This window comes from Octopus bimaculoides, chromosome 4 (genome assembly GCF_046866305.1).
Source record: "Octopus bimaculoides isolate indiv1 chromosome 4, ASM4686630v1, whole genome shotgun sequence".
NCBI classification, from domain to species: Eukaryota; Metazoa; Mollusca; class Cephalopoda; order Octopoda; family Octopodidae; genus Octopus; species Octopus bimaculoides.
This window is the reverse complement of record NC_142931.1, coordinates 95841530-95864356: the sequence shown is the minus strand read 5'-3', so window position 1 is coordinate 95864356 and position 22827 is coordinate 95841530. Positions and strand designations below refer to the sequence as shown.

General features: G+C 38.8%; 1 protein-coding gene across 18 annotated transcripts in view; it reads right to left on the bottom strand.

Annotated features, from left to right (window-relative positions):
• The window catches only part of LOC106872580 (uncharacterized), a 248572-nt gene that overhangs the window by 98247 nt on the left and 127498 nt on the right, over positions 1-22827 (bottom strand). For all 18 annotated transcript variants that reach the window (XR_016241608.1, XR_016241606.1, XR_016241609.1 and 15 more), the window contains 3 exons: positions 20890-21048; positions 9802-9859; positions 5923-6011 (listed from right to left, as the gene is read on the bottom strand). Coding sequence is in view for 14 of the 18 variants with exons in the window: in XM_052967277.2 (XP_052823237.1) it covers positions 5923-6011; positions 9802-9859; positions 20890-21048 (306 nt within the window). In the remaining 4 variants the exon portion in view is untranslated. The remainder of the gene's footprint in view (positions 1-5922; positions 6012-9801; positions 9860-20889; positions 21049-22827) is intronic.

The window sequence follows — 22827 nt, the reverse complement described above, 5'->3', positions numbered from 1 at the left end:
ATCTACATTTCTTGACAGCAACATGCAGCATTCTTCCTTCCTGCTCTTTTGTGGAGATGTTCCTTTGTACTTTGCGCAAGTAGAGGCATACTTTGCTGTGAATAATATCCAGTCAGCTCAACAACAACTTGACATTTTGCTTAGTGTGTTTCCTTCTGCCTTGGCTAACCATTTGAAAGATTTGATAACAGATATGCCAAAGGATGCATCTTATTCTTCAATCAAACAAGAGGTTCTTTGCAGGACATCCTTTTCAGTTGAATGCCGCTTCCAGCCTCTTGTAAACGACGAGCATTTGGGTGACAGAAAGCTCACAGAATTTCTTTGTTGCATTCGCAACCTCACAGACGTATCTCCTGAAGATAGCTCTCTCCTAAAACAGTTGTTATTCTTGTGTTTCCTGCAGAATGTCCAGGCCATCTTAGCTCCTATGGTTGAAGTCAGCACTGCGGATCAGATAGCCACTTCAGCTGACAAAATAATGGAATTTTCTGGAAACCAAATCTCTTCCACTGAAGTCATTGCTGCATTGTCTAATATAGTTACTATTGATCCTATTTCTAATCATGCACGCGACTATGGAAGCCATTCAGCAACTTACAAGACAGATTGAAAAGATGTGTGTATCTTGAGAGTTCTGGTGACATAGCCATTCATCCAGCCATTATTGTTATTCCTCTCCTTCTTTGTCAAGGACTGTAGGTTGGTATCATGCGCATTTTAGCATGAAAGCACGCAAGTGTGTGCCTCCATGTTCATCCTCGAGTCAAGAAAACTAGTTAGGGTGACACTGAGCATGTCAGCAGCTCCCACTATGTCAGCCCCTAATCATGCATGTTTTGTGCTGGACCCCAACTTGCAAAAGAATTTTATGGTTGACACTGGCACTTCATGTAGTGTCTGGCTGGTGAAGTTTGTAACAGATAAGCCAGTTCTCTCTTGAATTTCTCAGCAAGTTGTCAACCATTCTCCTATTGACACGTTTGGGCAGACATCTCTCTCTTTCGATTTGGCACTCCAGAGGGACTTTAAATAGATTTTTGTGATTGCTGATCTACCCTATCCTATTCTCAGGGCAGATTTCCTCCACCACTTCTCACTGTTGATGGATGTTCACCAACAGCATTTGTTGGATAACCCAATGGAGTTATCAGTTCTTGGTTGTCCAGCATTTGCTCCTGTTGTAAGTCTGGTATTTTTTAGTGCTGTATCTGGTGATACATACCATTCCCTTCTTGAACTCTTTCCTGGAACTTACCAATTTAACTTTCAAAGTCACTGATCCTGTTCATTCTATGAGGCATCTTATCAACACCAGTGGACCACCAGTGTTTGTTCATCCCTGCCGTCTTCCTCCTGATAAACTCAAGGCTGCAAAAGCAGAATTTGACCGCATGCTCCAGTTGGAGATTGTCGCAGATTAAATGCTATTACGACCCCAGACAGATACCTTATTTCACACTTTCAGGACTTTCCTTGCTACCTTTTCTAAGGTTAATCTTGTCCAGGCATATCACCAGATTCCTTTAAATCCAGATGATATACCAAAGACTGCCCTTACTACTCCTTTTAGTTCATTTGAATTCCTTTTAATGTCTTTTGGATTGTGGAATGCCACTAGCACCTTTCAAAGGTTTATAGATGAGGTCATTCATGGTCACGATTTCGTCTATGCTTATACTGATGATTTACTCATCGCAAGTTCTTCAAAGAAAGAGCATATCCAGCATCTAATGCTACTTTTTTCAGCATTTACGTAATTGCAAAGAGTGTGTTTGGTTCTGCATCGCTGGAATTCTTAGGCCATATCATTGATCATGATGGAATTTGTCCTCTCCCAGAGAAGGTACAAACTATTCAGAAGCTTCCTTCTTCATCTTCTCTTAAGCAGCTTTGCTATTTCCTCAGTTTGGCGAATTTTTATCATTGATTCATTCCAAATTGTGTGGAGAAATTGAGTTCACTTACAGCATTGCTGAAAGATTGTAAGAAGAGGAATGAAGTTATCACCCTTTCCCCGTCACTTGTTGCTGATTTTCAAACTGTCAAACAAGCCCTGGCTAATGTTTCAATGTTAGTACACCCAAAATCCAATGCGAAGCTTTTGCTTGTGGTAAATGCATCAGATACAGCTGTGGGTGCCATATTACAGCAAGCTGACCAAGGAATTCTGCAACTGCTGGTATTTTATTGCCATCAGATCAAGCCTGCTGAGATACACTATAGCATGTTTGGAAGAGAATTACTTGTTATTTATTTTGTGGAGAAGTATTATTGTCATTTCCTGGAAGGAAGGGAGTTTACGATATTCGCAAACCATGCAAATAACAAAGACACTGTACACCCACAAAATTGCAGACCAGTAACATGCTTATCAACATCCTACAAAACCTTAATATCAGTCATCTATAACCGGCTTATAAAGCACCTGGAAAACAACGTTTTACCAGAAGAACAACAAGAGTACTGGAGAGGGATGTATGGCTGTAAGGAGCAACTTCTGGTAAACTGAGCCATTATACAGGACTGTAAGAGGAGAAAGATAAACCTGAACATGACTTGGGATTGATAACCAGAAATCATTCGACAGTGTTCCACATTCATGGATACTGGAATCTCTCCACACAAATAAGGTAACCCCACCATTACTAAAGTATATTAAACATGCAATGGCAAACTGGAAAACCAGTATAACATTAAAAAATGACTCACAAGTTATTAAAACCTACCCTATACCCATAAGAAGGAGGATTTTCCAGGGAGATTCACTGTCACCCCTGCTTTTCTGCCTTTCTCTGATTCTGCTAACAAACTTGTTAAATGAAACCACCATGGGTTATAGGTGTTATGGACAAAAAATAAGCCATCTCCTGTACATGGATGACATAAAACTTTTCGCTAAAAGCACCATGGAACAGAGAAACCTTATCAAAATTGTCCAGAGTTTCAGCAATGACATGGGAATAACTATCGGGTTGGACAAATGTGCCAGTGTCACACTGAGATGAAGCAAATTATTCAGCACTGAAAACACTGCACTCAACATAGACACAGAAATTAGATATTTAGATTACAATTGCTCATACAAATATATAGGAACAGATGAAACAGCTACAATACAACACACAGAATGAAAGAGAAAATTAGGAGGGAGTATTACAAAAGAGTTAGACTAATATTAAACATTGAACTTAATGCTAAAAATAAGATAATTGAGATAAACACACTAGCCATACCTATCATAAATTACAGCTTTAACTAATAAACTAGAAGATCAGCGAATTGAGAAACCTAGACAGAAGAATCTGTATTTGAGAGATGAGGAATTATGTACATTATTTACATTTGATGGATATTTTCTAGGACATAATAACCTCCTAAGCAGACCCAGTGCAGATATGAGCAGCATATGAGAACCAGTATTAAGGAAGGATAGAAAAATATTAGATTTATAAGCCCCAAAATTCACTCCATAATTGCCCACGGGCATATGTCATAGAGGTTAAGAGAGTGGGCTACTAACCCCAAGATTCCGAGTTTGATTCCAGGCAGTGCAGTGAACTGACTGACTGACTGACTGGATGGATGGATGGATGGATGGATGGATGGTGGTGGTGGTGGTGATGGTGATGATGATGATGATGATGATGATGATGATGGACAGAGAAAAATCCCAGCAATGGTTGAGAAGCTCAGGACTCAAAGCAGAGACTGAAGGATTTTTAATTGCTGCACAAGACCAAAGCCTCCCCACCAGAAATTACCAAAAACACATAATGAAAAGAAATATAACAAGTAACTGTAGAATATGTGGAGATCGACAAGAAACAATAAATCATATTATCTCTGGCTGCCCAGTCCTGGCTAAGAAGGAATATATTCACAGACACGACAGAGCTGGGACCTATATACACTGGAAGCTATGCCAACATTATGGAATAACAACAGAAAAAAGATGGTATAAACACACGCCAGAAAAGGTCACAGAAAACGAGAAAGCAACCATACTCTGGGATATGCCAATACACACAGATAGGCAAATAGACCAGATATAGTTGTCAAAGATCATGAAGAAAAAAAATGCTTTCTAATTGATGTATCAATACCAGCAGATGACAACGTTTCTCTAAAAGAAATGGAAAAACTTTCAAAATACAAAGACCTGGAAATAGAGGTAACTCGAATGTGGAATCTAAAAACAGAAACAATTACTATCATAGTAGGTGCCTTAGGTATAATAAAAAAATATTCAGACAAATACATAACAAAAACACCAGGACTTACAAATATATATAACATACAGAAAATTGCACTACTGGGCACTGCACACATCCTACGCAAAACAATTTCAATACAGTAACTATAAGAGCACCACAGCAAACCACAGCACATACCCAAGGCGCACAGAGCTGCGCTCGGTAGTGATGTGAAAGCACGTTATAAAAATAAAACTACTGAATAATAATAATAATAATAATAATAATAATAATAATAATAATAATAATAATAATAATAGTAATAATAATAATAATAAAAAATTTTCCCCCAGGACACCTGATGAAGGCTGGAGAGTACATCAGCCGAAACGTGTTAACAACAAACAAGATGAGGACAAATATCCATCAAATGTAAATTATGTACTAACAGTGTGCCGAAGTCATCACCCCAAAGCAGACACAGACAGACTATATCTACCTTACTCAGAAGGAGGCTGTGGCCTGATATATCTATATCAGAGACTTACATTAAAATAACAACAGTTGGACTAGCAAAGTACTTAGAAACAAGGAGTGGAAGACTACTGCATGTAGTAAAGCAACATGAGAAAAAGAAAATGCTTTTCTCTATACACAAGGAGGCGACAAAATACAAAACAGAAACAAACTACACTAACCCCCAGATGACAACATAGCAGAATGGTCAAAGAGACAAAAAACATGAAAACTGAATTACAAAAGACACTGAAGAAGAAATGAAGAGAAAAATCACTTAATGGCCAATACCCTCCAAGGCTTGACAGAGAGGAAGTGAGCCTAAATAAAAGCCAACAATAACTCAAAAGCTTTGGACTAAAAGCCAAAACAGAAGGACTGATTCTTGCTGCACAAGACCAATGCCTGACTACAAAATTATAAAAACAAAATAATGAAAACAGGCCTCAATACAAAATGCAGAATGTGCAACTAGCATAATGAGACAGTTGACCACATCATCTCAGGCTGCTTAGTCCTTACCAAGTCTAAATAAATATAGACACAACAACGTAAGCACTTATATGATATTTAATACACCTTTATATATATTACTGTTATATGCTCATTCTACTTGTAAATACTCAACCATAAAGTATTGTCAGTTAGGCAAGCTGAAGTATGCAGATTAATGTTAATTGTCTATGGGTACATCAAAATGGCTATAGCAAGATTTGAACTGATGAACATAGGTTTAGTAATCAACCTTCTTAAACTTAAGATTACTATCATTATTACAAATCAAAATATATATCATTCTATATATGCTGATCCAACCAACTCAAATTCTACAGCCCACTAACTCTTTCCATAGATTTTCTATTCATAATTAAAGTGATATAGTAGATGAAACATGATAGTGTAGAAATTGTACAGCTTGTGAGTTGTGAGATCATATTTGTTGCTGGTGAATCACTGCTCCTGAGTAAGAGACTAAATTCTATATGCTTCCACTTATATAATTTCAAGATCATTTGAGAATGTAATGTAATATACTGATGTCCTATCCACAGGAACATTATTTATTTATTTATTTGACACTTCAGTGTCTATATAAAGCATTAGTATTATGATTTTTGTGGTCCATTGTAATATTTGATTTTTGTTTTTAAGCAACTGAAAAACAACTATTTTTTTTTACATGTCATGCAAAACAAAATTTAATACTCACAACTGATCTTGGTTCACCGTGGATGTCATATGATTCATCTAACTTTGATGGTTGTTTAAGTTCTACTCGACATTCATGACGTTCCAGTGCTACAAGTGAGTAGTCGGTTTATATCATAATGCAAAGTTTTGAAATGTTTACTTAAATTACTATCATCAATAAATTATAGATGTACCCCCATGTCATCAATAATGATGGAGCTTTTGTTGAAAAGTGTACATGATGAAAGTTGCTAATGAGAGTATGAGGATGTAAATAAAAATGGCAAAATAACAAGAAACTGAGAAAATTATATTTATCACTCACCAAATATTATACAGATTTGATTACTGTTAATATGTACAATATGTTGTAGTTAATGATTCACTCACTATTTTACATTGCTGTTTTCTACAATAAACACTCTACCTAATTTCACAAATGTTGTATATGTATTCAAAATATATACACATTCATACATGGGTACATGTTCTTGCAAATGGGTTAAGGGGCAGCAGGTTTAGTTTATGCAAAAATTGCACATTTACAACATATGCAACACATTCCCTGCAAATTATTCACATCCGTGCATATGTGTGTCTGTATATGTGCATGTTTGATTCAAAATAGATTTTCTTTGCTGGTGGCATATAAAAAGCACCCTTTGAACATTGCACCTCACAGAAGCAATGATAAGTGACTGAGACCTTTGGTGATAAGCTGTGCTTGAGGAGACCTGTGAAGCCAAGTGAAATTGTAGTCAAGGTTGATGTCAGTGTCATGTAACAGGCACCTGTGCCGGTGGCACATAAAAAGCACCCATTACTCTCTTGGAGCAGTTGTCATTAGGAAGAGCATCCAGCTGTAGAAACCATGCTAAACCAGCCCTCCAGCTTACCAGTTTCAGTCAAACCATCTAACCCATACCAGCATGGAAAGCAGATGCTAAATAATGATGATGATGATGATGATGATGATGACGATGATGATATAAATAGAGAAAACACAAAAAATGAATATGATTAAACTTTCAAATTCTATTGTTATGTCATAATCATTTGTAATATATATGTATGCATGTGTGTGTGTGTGTGTGTATATATATACAGATGTACTTGAGTTAGTATTTATGTGTATATGATATTTTCTCTCTTCCCACTGTCTAGTTTCCTTTCCTCCTTCTTCAAACAGCTGAGTGTTACCAAAAAGAAAAGTATATATGCTCAGTTTCATCACCATCATTGTTTAAGACCACATGTTAAGCAATGATGATGTAGTAACACCGTGCGCATGTGTGGAATTCAACAAGCAAGCTTTCCCGCTTCATTCTCTCTCTTTCTTGCTGGCCAGCGATTGAGCATGGACGTGTTTAGCTGTCTCTCTCCATCTTACGCTCGACAGCTCGCTTACATCTACATACCAACGTCCCAACAACCATGCTCACACAGAACAGAAGCTGTAACAACAAACAAGAGCTAAAGATGTATATATTTACCACCTGAATAAATGTTGTTTAAGTTGATAGTCTGGAGTTCAGCGTTCCGTTATATTCATAATATTATATAGGAAAGTCAGGTATACATCTAATGATGTATAACCAACTTTCCTATAATGATAATGATGATGAAACTGAGTATTTTATATATATATAGATATATACTCACTCATACAGCATAATATTTCTTTAGACTTTGTACTTAATTATGGGAAGCAAATCTAATCTTCCTAGTAATTGTAATCTTTTTCGAATAATTGTTTCTTACATAGGAATAAAGTGTGAATAAAAATGGGAAGCCAAACATTCATGCATTAGCAAAATAAGAGAGTAAAATGTTTCTAATTAGGAGCTAAAATGTGTTACAGACTCAACATACTGAGAATTTACTTTTAATTGCTATTTTGGAAAATCCAGATAGTATTTTAGATCAATTTAAATTATTTAAATTGATAAAAAATACACAAGCAGTTTTGAAACTCTAAATGTTACTAAGGTTGATTTAGTCCTTTATCTAGAGTGTAAAGAAAGCAAGTCTGAGCCAGAAGGTACACAAAGGTCTGAACTTGAGAGTAGAAAACAAATTCAGGTAGAAGAGTGTGATATGATTCAAGTTTATTTTAAGTAGATCAATGATATCATATATTTGTTTCGAAATAAGAATAAAACAATAACTATGATACATTCTGTAATATGAATGAATTTATTGAAAATAAACATTGTAGTATGAAAAGTAAAACAAGGACCAATAGAGTTCTATATTTAAGAGATGAGGAATTATTTACATTATTTACATTATTTACATTTGACGGATATTTGTCCTCATCTTGTTTGTTGTTAACACAACGTTTCGGCTGATATACCCTCCAGCCTTCGTCAGGTGTCTCGGGCATATGGCGTAGTGGTTAAGAGCGCGGGCTACTAACCCCAAGATTCCGAGTTCGATTCATGGCAGCGACCTGATTAATAATAGTAATAATAATAATAATATAATAATAGTAACATCGTTAGGAATGAGAACCCAGGTTCAAAATTTCCCCGAGACACCTGACGAAGGCTGGAGGGTATATCAGCCGAAACGTTGTGTTAACAACAAACAAGATGAGGACAAATATCCGTCAAATGTAAATAAATAAATAATGTAAAGGACCAATAGGACACATATATTAATGGTACCTCAGCACATGTATCCTCAGTAACAGGAGCACATTTCATATGGTAGAGGTATTCCCCCTCTCACTCTCTGGGAGAGAGGCACAAGCACATACACAGACGTATACACACACGGCAGTAACTTCCGCCTACCAAATTCAATCACAAGGTTTCGGTCAGCCCGGGGTTATAGCAGAAGACACTTGCCCAAGGTGCCACGCGGTGGGACTGAACCCGAAACCATGCAGCTGGGAAGCAAGCTTCCTAACCACACAGCCATGCCCGTAGAATATATATATTCAAGGGAGAAATTGAGATTTTAAGATAAAGCTTTTACAGTGATTAAAATAATCTAAGATTAACAAGTCATTGGTAAATACAATATTGATTTCAAATTTTGGCACAAGGCCAACAATTTAAGGGGAGAGGTAAGTTGATTATACTGACCCTAATGTTCAACTGGTACTTAGTTTATGGAGCTTGAAAGGATGAAAAGCAAAGTTGGCTTTGGCAGAATTTGAACTCAGAATGAAAAGACAGATGAAATGCAGCTAAGCATTTTTTTCCAGCATGCTAACAATTTTGCCAGCTCGCTGCCTTCTTGGTAAATACAGTATTAATATATGAAATCAAATGTTAAATCCTACAACTGAATATTGACACTGCACACAAATCAAAACACTTAAGACTTATGATGGGTATAAATGTGTTGGAGAAGTCAGAAGCAGATCATAACAACACTATTAAGAACCTGACCTTGCCTGAGCCAAACATAAACCACAGCAAAACATAAAGTACATATAAAGTTTGGCTATGATCAGCAGGAGGAAGAGGAAAACTTGAGGAAGAAACAAAGAAAATAGGATAACATCATAATCATCATCATTACACTCTTCATCCTCATCCTCATCGTATGTCTGTTTTTCCATATTTCTACAAGTTGAACAAGCATTCTCCAACACATTCCATCACGTGTTGCAGACAAAAGACAATAATTATTTCTACTTAGTTACAAGGACAATGTTTCAAAGTAGGAAAAAATATAGCTAATATCTTATAGGGATTTTATTTTATCAATTACAGCAAACTTATTAGTATATACAGTTCTATGTCTCACTGTATGAATCTTGAGCAGTGAGACAAAGAACTGTATATATTGATTAGCATGCAGTCTTAGTTATCCATGTTATACTAATCTAGAACTTTAAATAATATGCACTGTACTATATAAAGTGTAAAAGAGAAATACTTACAACAGGATAAAGATTGTTTCTGACGCCTTTTCTGCCGGGCAAGCACATTAGGGAGGCTCTACAAATAAATACAACCTTTGTTATTTTAACTCTTACTCATGCATTTGAACATATTATATATGCTTTTCAACACACTGATATGCGTGGTTGATCAAAGAACTGACCAAATGAAACCACAGTTCAGGAAAGTAATCTGTGTTTATCTTACATTAACAAGTATAGGCATGACTACAGATTAAGAAATTCACTTTATAATCAAATGGTTTGGGGTTCAGTCTCCCTACATGGCACATTAACTATAGAATAAGACTGACTGATGCCTTGCAAGTGACATTAGCATATGAAAACTGTGCAGAAGCCAGCTAGCCAATTGGTAGCTTGCCTGCCCACTGAGTGGAGCAGTGGAGTCAGGAGTGAGTGGGGAAATAAAAGAGATATTTGATAGTGCAGAGCAGAAGCATAGTAATGATGATAAAGTAAACAGGAAAAGAGAGAGTGAGACAGAGAGTACATGCTGTTGAGTAGGTTGCAGAAGTGGATGGGGAAGAGTAAGACATACATAGTGCATGAGGTGGATGAGACATATGTTGGTGGAGGAGGTAAGATAGTATGGTTGCACAGTGGGGGTGAGTAATCAATGAAAAGCTGTGTACCTTTATATCTAAAATGTTCATATGCACTCAAACATTGAAAGACCTTTGCTGTGGTTACTGTCTTAAAGAATAAATTCTCCTAATAGGACAGTATATTTTCACGCACATACTGTCTATAAGGAGAATTTCTTCTTCAAGACGGTCACTGTAATGAAAGTCTTTTAACATCTGAATGTAAATATGTTAAATATAAATGTGCACAACTTTGTTTTAATCATCATTGCTTAGTGTATCTTTGATTAATTAAATCCAGATTGAAAAGTTCTTAGTGGACTATGAATAACTGATTCAGTGTCTATAACTGATGACACATAACTATGCAGAAACAAAGAGGATGACAAAGGAATGCAACAAATGGTGAGATGCTGTGTTGGAGAGGCCCAACCATCTCATGCAAACAAGATGCAGATGATGATGATGATGGCGATACATTTTTCTTTATGTTAAGATGATCGAACTTACAACTGTTGATCAATGCAGCCTTTGCATTCTTTCACAAAAATTATGCATCAAGCACTCTTTTTTTCTGAAAAGTACATTAACAACCTCACTCCATAATTGTGTGTATGTGTGTGACCGCATGTGTAGTGTATGTATGTTCTCTTCTATTTTTAAATAAAGTGGTTTCTAACAAAGATGTGAACTTGAGAAAAAGTCTTGCATATTTTTACTGTTTCACTCACAGATTGTATTTGTAATGTGCATATTAAATGGTTGATTTCTTTTATTTTGAAAATCCTGACTTTTCCAGACTGTCATTTTAGGCATTTACTCACAAAACCAAATGCATCAATTATTAATGATATAAATGTAAATTTATAATCTAGGTATAGAAGCTGAAAGTTTTGAAGCAGTTGTCTATAATTATTCTCTTTGTCTTTGACATTTGAAGAAATATTCACATCAGCAGGATAGATGATCTATGAGTAAGTACATCCTTTTTTCTTGTCTGTTCCAAACAATAATATCCAACCTGTTATATTTACACTTGGTAGAAGTTTTGATAAGAATGTTCCACAAATATTCCTGGTGTTGATGGTTATATATGTAATCAATAACAGGGGTGCTCTCTATATTCATCCAAGAACAGTTTTTTTCAGATGGCACTATATATTATTTTAGCAATGTAGACTTGCATTGGGAAGTAATATCTTGATGAAAATTTTGGGCAGTTGCTGATTAAACATATGATGTGACATAATTGACATTTCCAGTCGCGTCTTGGGGCACCAAGGGCTTCACTGTCCTTTTTGTTTATTAAGTGTTTTGTTGCAATCTCCTGCTCTTGGATTGCAAAAGCACAGCCTTCAAAGTGCGATGTGATGTAGGATTCATGAGACCAAGAAAGGCTGCACATTATGTTGATATTACAGCCATCTTCAAGTCTTTGGGAAACACACCCATGCATAGTCTTTGTTTATTTTTTGTTTTTTTTTTTGGTATACTGAGCATTTCACATACAGATTTTCTTTGAGGTATGTTAGCTCAGCTGCTTTTCAGTTGTATGAGTTGTCAAGAAGACAGTGCTACCCGAGAATGTCACTGCTGACATGTAAGATGTTGTTTTCTTCTCTTTTCAATATTAGGTTTAAGCATTTACTTAATTGCTGTAGTTTAGCAGGTGCTGTCTGAGAAAGACTATACAACATTTGAAGGCTGTTTGCACTGATCTCAAGCCTCTACTTCTATTACTTCTTCTGAGGTAGGGCTTGTTGATATCACTGTTTCTGTGGAAGCTTCCAGCTGATGTCAGGATCTTACAGGTCTTAATGTCTATGTTGAGAATTCCCTCTACAGCCAAGTCAAATAATCCAAATATTGGTATCAGCATTGGTGCTTTAAATGTATTGTCTTGTAAGAGGAGAGTTCCAACTACCATATTTTTTTAAAGTCTGGTGTAGTATTCTTGGGTCATCATCATCATCATTGTTTATCATCTACTTTTTCGTGCTCACATGATTCAGAGGGAATTTGTTGAGGCTTACATCTATAATGCAATGTCAAGGCAAGGAGACCTTTGTATGATATGTTTTCATCAATGCCAAGGTATCTTTAGCATTCTTTACATGGAACAGGAGAGATGGAGAGACCACTGATGCTCAGGTTTTGGGTTTGGGAGATTGGTTTTTTCATGTACAACAATCAAATATGAACACTTCTATTGGCCAAATTCCATTCTTATGTCAGCTGAAAATGTTAAGTCTAATTTTTTTTGGCATTGTAAACACTTTTAGCACCCACAAAGAAATTATGGGTTACACTGGTATCTTTAAAAGTTGCAATCGGAAACATGTGACTATTGAATTTTTATAGTAGAAATGATAATGGATTTAATGTCAAAATAAACAGAATGATAGAATGACTATCTCCTGGGAATATTCCATTTGAAATATTTTCCTAATCCTAAATCCTAATAAGTAGGAAGGTAGATAAAACACAAACCCCTTCAGGTAGATGGCCCTGCTCAGTATGTAGAAAAGGAGTAGGTAGTAACTCTATAAGATGTACCCGGTGCAAGCTATGGACACATAAGAGGTGCAGCAACATCAAAGGCAGGTTAACTAGCAAGTTAGTTTTTGTTTGTGGCAGATGTTCAGGTGCAATAAAGACTGCAAACAAACAGGAAACAACTTCTATCTCATTCCAGGGTGAAAAACTAGAGGTAGTCGATAGCTTCCGCTATCTGGGCGACCAAGTTAGTAGTGGGGGTGGGTGCGCTGAAAGTGTAGCTGCTAGAATAAGAATAGCCTGGGCAAAGTTTAGAGAGCTCTTACCCCTGCTGGCGACAAAGGGACTCTCACTCAGAGTAAAAGGCAGACTGTATGACGCATGCGTACGAACAACCATGCTACATGGCAGTGAAACATGGGCTGTAACTGCTGAGGACATACGTAAGCTCGCAAGGAATGAAGCCAGTATGCTCCGTTGGATGTGTAATGTCAATGTGAATACCCGTCAGAGTGTAAGTATCTTGAGAGAAAAGCTGAACATTAGAAGCATCAGTTGTGGCGTGCAAGAGAGACGATTGCGCTGGTATGGACATGTGGTGAGAATGGAGGAGGATAGCTGCGTGAAAAAGTGCCACACCCTAACAGTTGAGGGAACCCGTGGAAGAGGTAGGCCCAGGAAGACCTGGGCTGAGGTGGTGAGGCAAGACCTTCGTACATTGGGCCTCACCGAGGCGATGACTACGGACCGAGACCTTTGGAAATGGGCTGTGCGTGAGAAGACCCGGCAAGCCAAGTAAGATCGTTGCCAGTGCCCCTGGACTGGTTCTTGTGCGGGTGGCACATGAGATGCACCATTTTGAGCGTGGCCGTTGCCAGTACCGCCTGACTGGCTCCTGTAGGATTTTCGAGCGAGATCGTTGCCAGTGCCCCTGGACTGGCTTGTGCGGGTGGCACATAAAAGACACCATTTCGAGCGTGGCCGTTTTCGTGCGGGTGACACGTAAAAGCACCCACTACACTCTCTGAGTGGTTGGCGTTAGGAAGGGCATCCAGCTGTAGAAACTCTGCCAAATCAGACTGGAGCCTGGTGTTGCCATCCGGTTTCACCAGTCCTCAGTCAAATCGTCCAACCCATGCTAGCATGGAAAGCGGACGTTAAACGATGATGATGATGATGATGATGATAACATCAAAGATGATCATTCCACTTTCAGTTATGGGCTTGAAGGTTGTTGCCTAGGTCCTTGTAACCCAATCAATGACAGCAGCTAAAGCAGCTGGTACTTTTGCTATGCATAGAGACTTCAGAGTACAGGAATAATGTCAAATGCTTTCCTATATCAAGTATTATTGTCACAAGGTGCCGGTGGTATTTTCTTACTTTGGACAGTACAACTTTGCTTATCAAAAGTTATTAGGCACATCCACACACTCACTTATTTCCACCTGCCTGCTCATCAGGCACTATGTTGTTGGACTCACAATGATTCTCATGGAATTGATTGAAGCAGCTTTTACCTAATGTTGGTGGTTTCATTCCTGAATACCAAGATTCGTTTGTGCTATAGCAAGTCAATACTGGCTTGCTCAAAAATTTTCCCATGATAATGAAGTTTCTTTGTTTAGTGTCCTGAGTTCATGCTTTAGAGAAATGAATTAACTTTCCTTTAAGAGCTTGGTGTGGAAGAGCTGCCATAGAGTTTTGTTATTTTTTGTATGAGATGTAATAGATGAGGTGTGAACTTATTCCTCTTGCATTTTATTATTGTGGTTAACGATCTAATATGGTAGCACAGATTGTCAATGTTTTCTTCAAGCTTTTTTCTTCCATATAGGTTGCTTCTATTTAATAATGTTTAGTAATATCAGCGATGTTGTGTTTGCACCAAACTGTTGTTTTTGCTGGAGTGTTCCAACAGTATTCTGTGTTTTTAAAGGTGTCAATACATCCTGGTTTTGACATGCATTTGATGAAAACATCAGGGCAATCCTTCCTGCATATAGCATTGTAAATAGTCTTTTCAACTATATTATGCCTCAGGGATATGTAGTATCTTGTGAACATTTTGGGGCAGATGCTGATGATGTGGGTGATATCTTCCACATTCCACACTGGTATAGTATTTTCTCTCAAAACGTGACGTGAGATTTGGTGGTATTCTTGCATTTAGTGATTCTGAAAAGTGCTACTATGAAAAGTTATTAAATGTGGAGAAAGTATGGGAGAAAAGGAGTCTTCCCAATATAAACTCAACAGAGGGACCAGCTATTGATATGTAGCACACCTGTCATCCCTGCTTGGATTGTCTCAGGGCTAAACATAAAAGCCTGGAAGGGACACAGCAGGCAGCTATGACTCATGCGCAAAACACAACAGCCCTTACAGATAATGGAAGTTGTGAAAGGCATATAAGGAGCCCGACTGATAGGACTCAGCCTCTTTTTCCTTTGGGCAGTTAGCTTGCCAATTGCCCACAACTAAGACTGATAGCTCTCTTTCTTTGTTTCAGTGCCCTACACCTGGTGTCACGATGCCTGTCCCACAGTAAGTACCATTTGATAATGAATTCACACACTCAGAGTTTGTAAGTTTATATACCAAGATGCTATGGCATTTTACAATGAATAAATCATCTTCGCTAAACATTTGTATTGCCTGAATTTATTGCTTTCTCTCCGCAAAAAGATATTCATGAACGATACATGCATGCCTATCTTGATTCCCTAATATTCCACCCTCACCATCACAAATATACATCACAAACTATTAAAGTGGTGAACCTGAAATTGGACAAAAGCAAAGTATTTCTCACATGGCAGTACAGAGCATCATAACAGCAGACTCACACATGCGGTAAGTAACAACAGCGTCACCTCCAGTAGCTGCTGTTTCTCATCCACCTGTACCTATTTTCACCAGAGACATTTCTGTTTGGTTTGCCCAAATGGAATCCTACTTTGCAGCAAACCACATGTCATCCAAAACATAGTGTTTGCATCTCCTGATAAGCATTTTACCACCTGCTCTCACAAGTGAAGTTTGGGATATAATTACAAATCCAACAACTACTAGGCAGAATGCACCAGCTTGCAGAAGACAATTCATTATAGAGTGGTTTTCTCAAACAGCTATATTTTTCTTATCTACCTGCGACATCAGTACCATTGAACAATTGGTGACATCAGCAGATAAAATAATGGAGATAACCACTCTGACGACACCTCCTTTTGCTTCCACTACTATAGTGGCCATAGCATCCTTGTTCCAGGATTTTCGTTGCACCACAGAAGAAACAATTGAAGACTTGGTAGTGGAAGTTCACAACCTCTGTTTAGAAAGGAACACAGTCCCACTTGCAAGATGCCGATCTTGCTCAAGATCTCTATCCAGACATCAGTACATTGGTAATCAGCTGTATGTTGGTACCATACCAATTTTGGTGCCAAGGCAAGGAAATGCACACCACCTTGCTCATATAACACCTAGGGAAACATCAGAATGGAGCAGTAAGCACAGCTACTATTTCTGGTATCACCCCACCAAGTTGTGCAATTCTTATTAAAGATGAAATTTCGCAGAAAAGCTTCCTGGTTGACTCAGGAGCCGCAAGTAGTATCTAGCCAGCTAAATAAACTCATAGAAAAACTTTTCCTTCAGCCACTACCTTGCAAGCAGTCAACCATTCACCTATCATAATATATAGCAAAATTTTTCTCACCTTAAATCTACAACTCAGATGATGCTTCCAGTGGGTTTTTCTGGTTACTGACCTGCCATACCCGATTCTTGGGGCAGAGTTCCTTTCCTATTTTTCCTTGCTGGTCAACCTGAAGAACAGGCAACTGATTGACAGCAAGATGCAACTCAGTGTATGTGGCACTGACTCTTTTGTTTCCACAGTCAGCCTGGTTTTCTATGTTGCTGCTGCTGTCAACAAATACCACTCATTGTTGCAGTTGTTCCCAGAGTTACCAAAACTCATGTCCTATAGAAAAGACAACCCACACTCAATAGAGCACCACATTTCAACCACAAGCTCTCCTGTCTTTTCTCCCCTAATATGTTTGTTAGCAGAAAAACTTAAGACCACAAAAATGGAGTTTGAACATGTTACAGCTCAGAATTGTACGTCCTTCTTCCAGTAGCTGGGCTTCTCCATTAAACATGATACCGAAGAAATCATCTGCCAACTGGAGACCCTGCAGGGACTATAAACAACTGAATACCATCACAGTACCAGACTGGTTTCCCATTCCACCCTTCCAGGATTTCACAACAATGCTACACAGCAGTACTATTTTTTTAAAACTAGATCTTGTCCGTGCATATCACAAAGACCTATCCACCCTACTGACATTCCAAAAGCTGCTGTAACCACTCCCATTGGAGCTATCGAGTATTTAACAATGCCATTTGGATTATGAATGCTGCGAGCTCTTTCTAATGCTTCATAGATGAAGTCAGCTGTGATCTCCATTTTGTATATGCATACATCAATGATCTCCTCATTGCCAGTTCATCAGAAGCAGAACATGAAAGTCATCTACAACAGCTATTTGCTCATTTGTCACAGCATAATACCTGGATGAATGTTACAAAATGTGTTTTCAGAGCTTCCTTACCTTCCTGGGACACACCATCGACAAAATCGGAATCAGGCCTTTAGCCAAAAAAGTCGATGCAGTCGAAAAGATTTCTTTACCTACTTCACTGCATCAACTCCATCATTTTCTAGGCCTCCTAAATTTTTACAGACATTTTATTCCTAACTGTGTGCAAATATTGGCACCCCTTACAGATATGTTGCAAAACAGAAAGAAAACAAATGAACCTGTCTCATTCACTTCTACCCAGACCAAAGCCTTTCAGGATATCAAACAGAGTTTATCACACGTCTTTATACTGACCTATCTGGCTCCTGATGCAAAGCTGTCATTGTCTGTAGATGCTTTGGACCTTGCTGTTGGTTCTGTGTTACACCCACAGTGTGGTTCCAAATGGAAACCTCTTGTGTTCTTTTCAAAACGGCTCAATCCAGTCCAGGTTCATTACAGTACTTTCAGTTGTGAACTGATCGCCATCTACCTCACAGTAAAACATTTCCAGCACGTGCTGGAAAGCAGGAATTTCACAATTTACACTGATCACAAACTGCTATCTTTTGCTTTGAAATGCAAGCTCAACAAATTCTCACCTCAAGATATGTTACTTAGATTTCATTTCCCAATTCACCAGCAATATGTGACACATTCTTGGAAAAGAGAATATCACTGTTGATGCTTTGTCTCGTTTGTCTATCGACTCCATATTCCCACCTACTGAGATTGATTTGGTTGCCATGGCAAAAGATCAACCATGAGCAGAGGACATAGATAACAGCAAACCAGAGTTCTCTCCCTTGACCTTCAAGGCCTACCTGTAACAACTTCCAACTCTGAGATTCTTTGCGGCATCTCTACCAATTACCCTCATCCATTTGTGCCCGAGAACCATAGATAGTGAGTGTTTTCTGCACTATATAACATCTCACATCCTGTCATTGCTGCCACTTTGAAGCTAATTTCAACTTGCTTCATCTGGCCCAACATGAGACAAGACATCACCAACTGGGCCAGGAAGTGCCTGCCTTGCCAGAAAATGAAGGTTCCAGGCACATCAAAGCACCACTGGGAACATTCACCAATCTTGATGCACATTTCCAGCATATCCACATATATCATCACCAACTGTCACTCAGGCGCTCATATCAGGTTGGATTTCTCATTTTGGTACACCTGCAACAATTACAACTGACAGAGGTTGACAATTTGAATCACATCTTTTCCATGATCTGACAAAAATCTTAGGATCAAGATACAGCTACACATGAGCTACCATCCTGTCTCAAATGGATGCGTTGAGTGATTCCATTGCCAATTAAAAGCATCTCTGTGTGCATATCCTGACCCACAGAAATAGACAGAATATTTGCCCGTTTTTCTTTTTGGTCTTAGTTTTGCTGTCAAAGCAGACATTGTTGTATGGATCACCTTTATGGATTACCAATTGTTGAATGGATCACCTTTATCATTACCTGGTCAAATGATCACTCCAGTTTCTTTGCATTCAAAAGATTACACAAGCTACATGGATTGTCTTAGACATTACATGGAGACCTTGCCTCCCAACAACACAAGACAGCAATCCATTAAAACCTATGTTCCTGCAGACATATCATCCTGGACTCATGGTTTCATGAGAAATGATGCGGTTAGCCATCTGTTAACCCCTCCATACCAAGGACCTTGCCAAGTTTCATCCCATTCAGAAAAATTTGCCACTATTGACTATAAAGGTGTGAAAGACACTGTCAGTGTGGATAGACTGAAAAAGGCTTACATAGACACAACTGTTCCCACTCCCATTACACATAATGCATACACTGCACAACAAACTTCAAATTTGCCATCCGTAACTACTAGTAGCGTACAAAAAGTGCATTGGCCACAAAAATTGACTCAGACTTACCACATCTAAAGGAACATTGAATGAACTTTTACATATTTTGTTTTCATTGTTTATGTATGCTATTTTCATTGTTGTGTCTGCACCCTATTTTCATTATTGTATTGTTACATATTACATTTCCTTTGGTTTATTATTTTGTACCGTAAAGGCTCCTGGTATGTTTTGCCATAAATTCACAGCTGCCAAGGGAGTCTGTAGCATGTCCATCATCCCTGCTTGGATTGTCTCAGGGCTAAACATAAAAGCCTGGAAGGGGCACAGCAGGCAGCCATGACTCATGTGCAAAACACAACAGCCCTTACAGATAATGGAAGTTGTGAAAGGCATATAAGAAGCCCGAATGACAGGACTCAGCCTCTTTTTCCTTTGGGCAGTGAGCTTGCCAACTGCCCACAGCTAAGACTGATAGCTCTCTTTCTTTGTTTCAGCACCCTACACCTGGTGTCACGATGCCTGTCTCACAGTAGGTACCATTTGATAATGAATTCACACACTCAGAGCTTGTAAGTTTACATACCAAGATGCTATGGCATTTTACAATGAATAAATCATCTTCGCTAAATATCTGTATCGCCTGAATTTATTGCTTGCTCTCCGTGAAACAATATTCATGAACGATACATGCATGCATGTTTTGTTTCCTTAATACATTGCTATCACAAATACACATCTCAAACTATTAAAGATGGATAAGGCAATTAAGAATATGAAGACAAAGAAAGTGCGTGGCCCATCAGGAGTTGCTGCTGAGAAACTTAAAATATCTGGTAGAGTAGGATATAGTTTAGCCACAAATATAGTTAATCAGGTTATTCAAGAAGATGGCATCTCCAATGACTGATGTAGCAACTGCTACACAGGTAAGGAAGATAGAAGCAATTACAGTTAGAAATAATTATATAGGCAACAAATTTCAACATGAACCTCCACTGAGTCACACCTATATTTCACACCATCAATTACTTCAGTCACCTCTATCCCATCTAACCATCCCTCCACACATTCTTATAAAACTTTCTCCTTTGCCCAGTCCAATCTTCTGTAAGACTTCACCTATATTCCCCCTCCCCACTGTGCCTTAAGTGTATATCCTGACACAAACCCACCACTATCTCTCTCTCCATCTCTATCTTTCTTCCCTTTCTTCTCCAATAGGGATATTCTTGTAACTCTTCTACAGCAAGACACCTGTCTCTATCCCCTATTATTCTTTTAACCTCTCATCAATTGGCACAAAGCCACCTTCTGAAATGTTACCTCACCCCAGTTGAGTGGACTTTATTTTGCAACAAGGTGACCTTACTGGTGCTGGTGCCACAAAAAAAGCACCTAGTATATTCTATAAAGTGGGTGGCTTTAAGATGGGCATCCAACCACAGAAACCATGCCAGTATGGAAAACAGACGTATGATGATGATGATGGGATTAAAATATGACTAGTGAACAAAGTGAATTACAAATATACCACAAACTTTACCTTTGGAGCTTCACCTTCACCAAGATTAGAACTGCACTCTTTTGAACTTGATGAACTTGATGATAATCGAGGAACACAGCTATTTGTGTTCTGAGGTTCACTATTACTTATATCAATGACTGGTGGTGGTGGTAATGGACGAGATTTTTCAGCAGGATGCTACAAGAAGGAAAGTATGCACATGTTTACTAGATTTCAACTGAGATTATGTACTGAAGCTGTAAGAAGATATGTTACAGTATGAATCATATGGAATTGTTTTGTCAGTAGTGTTTTGCTGTTGCCATGTGTTTACTTGATGTGTCCTAATACAATTGTTATCAAAATAAGCTTTTTCAATTACAACTGAAAATATATATAGGAAATGTAGGACTGTAAAATATTTTCATACGAATATAATGAGAAAGATTCAAATAACAATCAAATGCAGCACTTGCAATATTGTCTGCAGAAGTCAATAACAGAATAAGTATGTTTTAAACCTGTTTACATCCTATGATGTAAACGGGTTTAAAACACAAACTAGCATGTTAAAAGACAAAGTAACATGAATGTGTGTATATTTACATATATCATCATCATCATCATCGTCGTTTAACGTCCGCTTTCCATGCTAGCATGGGTTGGACGATTTGACTGAGGACTGGTGAAACCAGATGGCTACACCAGGCTCCAATCTGATTTGGCAGAGTTTCTACAGCTGGATGCCCTTCCTAACGCCAACCACTCAGAGAGTGTAGTGGGTGCTTTTTATGTGCCACCGGCACGAAGGCCAGTCAGGCGGTACTGGCAATGGCCACGCTCAAAATGGTGTATTTTATGTGCCACCCGCACTAGAGCCAGTCCAGGGGCACTGGCAACGATCTCGCTCGAAAGTCCTTACACATGCCGCGGGCACAAGTGCCAGAAAAGCGACACTGGGCACAGGTGCCATCACAATTTCGCTTTCGCTTGCCCCAATAAGTCTTCGCAAGCTGAGTTTCATGTCCAATGAGGGAGACGACGTTGGCATGGGTGCCAGACATCAAATTTAACTCCATTTCGATTTCACTTGCCTCAACAGGTCTTCGCAAATGGAGTTTAGAGTCCAATGAAGGAAGGAAGGTACGCATAAGTGGACTGGCTGAGGACTTAGATTTAGGTCTCACTCAGCTTGCCAGGTCTTCTCACGCACAGCATATTTCCAATTGGCAGAGTTTCTACAGCTGGATGCCCCTCCTAACACCGACCACTCAGAGAGTGTAGTGGGTGCTTTTACGTGCCACCGGCACAAAGGCCAGTCAGGCGGTACTGGCAACGGCCAGGCTCAAAATGGTGTATTTTATGTGCCACCCGCACAAGAGCCAGTCCAGGGGCACTGGCGATGATCTCTCTCAAAAGTCCTTACACATGCCGCGGGCACAAGTGCCAGAAAGGTGACACTGGGCACAGGTGCCTTCACAATTTCGTTTTCCCCAATAAGTCTTCACAAGCTGAGTTTCGTGTCCAATGAAGGAGACGACGTTGGCGTGGGTGCCAGTCGTCGAATTTAACTCGATTTCGATTTCACTTGCCTCAACAGGTCTTCGCAAGTGGAGTTTAGTGTCCAATGAAGGAAGGTACACATAAGTGGACTGACTGAGACCTTAGATTTAGGTCTCACTTGGCTTGCCGGGTCTTCCCACGCACAGCATTTAGCAGAGTTTCTACAGCTGGATACCCTTCCTAATGCCAACCACTCAGAGAGTGTAGTGGGTGCTTTTACGTACCATCGGCACGAAGGCCAGTCAGGCAGTACTGGCAACAGCCACACTCAAAATGGTGTATTTTATGTGCCACCCGCACAAGAGCCAGTCTAGGGGCACTGGCAACAATTTCGCTCGAAAGTCTTTACACATGCCGCGGGCACAAGTGCCAGAAAGGCGACGCTGGGCACAGGTGCCATCACAATAGTAGAAA